General features: G+C 43.4%; 1 protein-coding gene across 1 annotated transcript in view; it reads left to right on the top strand.

Moving 5' to 3' along the window:
* Nucleotides 1-2,500, top strand: part of ppil2 (peptidylprolyl isomerase (cyclophilin)-like 2) — an 85,908-nt gene that overhangs the window by 67,977 nt on the left and 15,431 nt on the right. The window contains exon 16 of the mRNA XM_063194397.1: nucleotides 982-1,038. Coding sequence (XP_063050467.1) covers nucleotides 982-1,038 — 57 coding nt within the window. The remainder of the gene's footprint in view (nucleotides 1-981; nucleotides 1,039-2,500) is intronic.

A 2,500-nucleotide genomic window follows, 5' to 3' on the forward strand; every position in this document is an offset into this window, starting at 1 on the left:
GAGACATTTCTGAGACTTCAGATGATGACACAGGATGACGCTACGCGATGGCAATGTTCAGAAAAGTCACGACTGCCAGGATTTTACTTCAGCATACCAATTCTGTTCACATTGAGGCCGTTTCACAATGCCTATGAAATGTTTCTCTTGACGCTAGCTAGTGTTACTTTGTAACCATTAACTGATAATTATGGTCCTTCCATAAACGTGTTGAGGAATGATGACCTTATGACTTGAATCCTAAAAGCTGTGCAACAAGTTTGATCAGTTACGCTTAACTTGACGCTGGCGTCATATGTACGCCATTACAGTGTCATAACAGTGCTGTGACGCAATCATGGATATGTCAGAAACATTATTTCAATGTCATAAACATTTCTAACTGTTTTCATTGAGGGACAGTCGGTTATGGTAAAGACAGCCCAACCAATGTCAACTTTTCATGGCCTCAAAACATACATGACATCATGTTTATGACTCGTCCATGACTGTGTCATGATGACAGTTTTGATGCCGGTGTTGAGTAAAGTGTTACGGTTTGATCTTCTTTTAATCCATCTTAATGTCTGTATGGCGATGTCTGCTGTATGTTTGATTAGGTTTTTTTTGTATGTGCATCATGTGTGGGGTGCATGACACTTTAATTTCACCTTGGGATCAATAAAGTTACTTTACTCTACTTTAACCCATTGATGCCTGATGTTGCGTTGTGCAACTTTAATAAAAATCTCTGTTTATTTGAGACGAATGAACACATTGTAAAGAAAGATGGCGATCTTGGCGTTTAAATGCAACTTGGGGCATATTTTTATGTGCTTCAGAAGCTAAGATATTTAGGTTTTTATAGGCTGAGGGCAGCTTTTCTTAAAAAGGGCTCAGGCATTCAGCACCCTTTTTTACAGGTGCCTTAGGCGTCAATGGGTTAAAGAATGATAATAATAGATAATAATGATGATGATCTCCTTTTTTTGTCTTTGGCAGCTTCATCACATTCCGTTCCTGTACCTACTTGGACAGAAAGCACTCTGTGTTTGGCAGGTAAGGCCCTTCTCCCTTTGCTTTTCTCATGAGCTCTCTTCAGTGCCCATCATCATCACCTCCTGTTCTCTCTTGGCCTTGCATTTGCACTCTAAAGCCAATGCCCAGACCTCTTTTATTATGTCTTTTTTTTATACCCGAAAAGACTGAATTGAGTGAAATGAAATAAGGTGACATTCAGTGGTCCATTCTGTCAGCTCAACAGATCACAGCGACGAATGAAATCAGTTGAAACATTTGTGCTGTTGAATTAATTCCCCGTCGCCACTGACCTTCGCTCCTCATTTGCAAAGGATTAATCCTCTCTCAGCTGTTATTCGCTCATTGTCATTGCTTGCCTTCTCTCCTCTTCTCTTGCCTCCATAGGAATGAAAGAAGAATTTTGCTTGACATCTCTGATGTGCTTGCGTTTGCTGTTACTGACGTGTGTTATTGGAGTGTTAGGCAGGGAAGGGAGCGAAAGCTTCTGGCTACCCAATAGCCCCATAGTGTACGCGATTGGAGACTGTGTAACAACCGAGGTGTTTCCTACGCAGTTTGCCACTTGCCACTTCAGAAAACTACGGGTATGGGAGGCAGACGTCCTAACCAGTCAGTAGGTCTGTAACGATAATGTATCGAACCGAGAAATCACGATACTCAGTCAAGATACTGTATCGTGATGTAAGGAGGCAGTATTGTGATTCGCCTTTTCGAAGTTTTGTTATCCCTCAAATCCAAAAAGCAACCATATAATTCAATGTGATGGTGCTTCCAATCTTCAACTGAGATGCATTTCATTAATTGTAGGGTATATCGAACCGTAGGTTAAAAATCGCAACACGAACCGAATCATCAGTTGAGTACTATATCGTTTACAGCCCTACCAGTCAGCTAAACCAGTCAGGCAGCGATCATTTACTGCTAGCGATCTGCCTCATGAAGACAGCTGTCCCATAGCCCCAGTGTAAGTGATTGGAGACTGCCCCATAGCCCTCCATGGTCCCTACTAGAGGCTTTTCTAGAATCTCTAGTGTGTCAGAGATGGAGAGAGACAGAGAGATAGAGACAGCGATAGATTGAGAGGGGTGAGGGAGAGAGGGAAGAGGGAAAGAGAGAGAGAGATGGGTTTCTATTGTGTATGTGAGAGGCTGGGATAAGCACACAGAGGCACAGAAGGAGAGTGAGTGTGTGTGTGTGTGTGTGTGTGTGTGTGTGTGTGTGTGTGTGTGTGTGTGTGTGTGTGTGTGTGTGTGTGTGTGTGTGTGTGTGTGTGTGTGTGTGTGTGTGTGTGTGTGTGTGTGTGCGACTTCTAATGGGATGGGAAAATAGCAGGGGCTGTCTGCTGGTCTACACCGACTAAGCTGGTCCCAGCAGACCAACACGAGCATGCCAGGCAATGCCAGCATTCCTCAGACACCACACACACACACACAATGTCTATATACACACCACACGCAAACCGCTTACGCACACACACTGC

This window comes from Engraulis encrasicolus, chromosome 3 (assembly GCF_034702125.1).
Source record: "Engraulis encrasicolus isolate BLACKSEA-1 chromosome 3, IST_EnEncr_1.0, whole genome shotgun sequence".
Taxonomy (NCBI): Eukaryota; Metazoa; Chordata; class Actinopteri; order Clupeiformes; family Engraulidae; genus Engraulis; species Engraulis encrasicolus.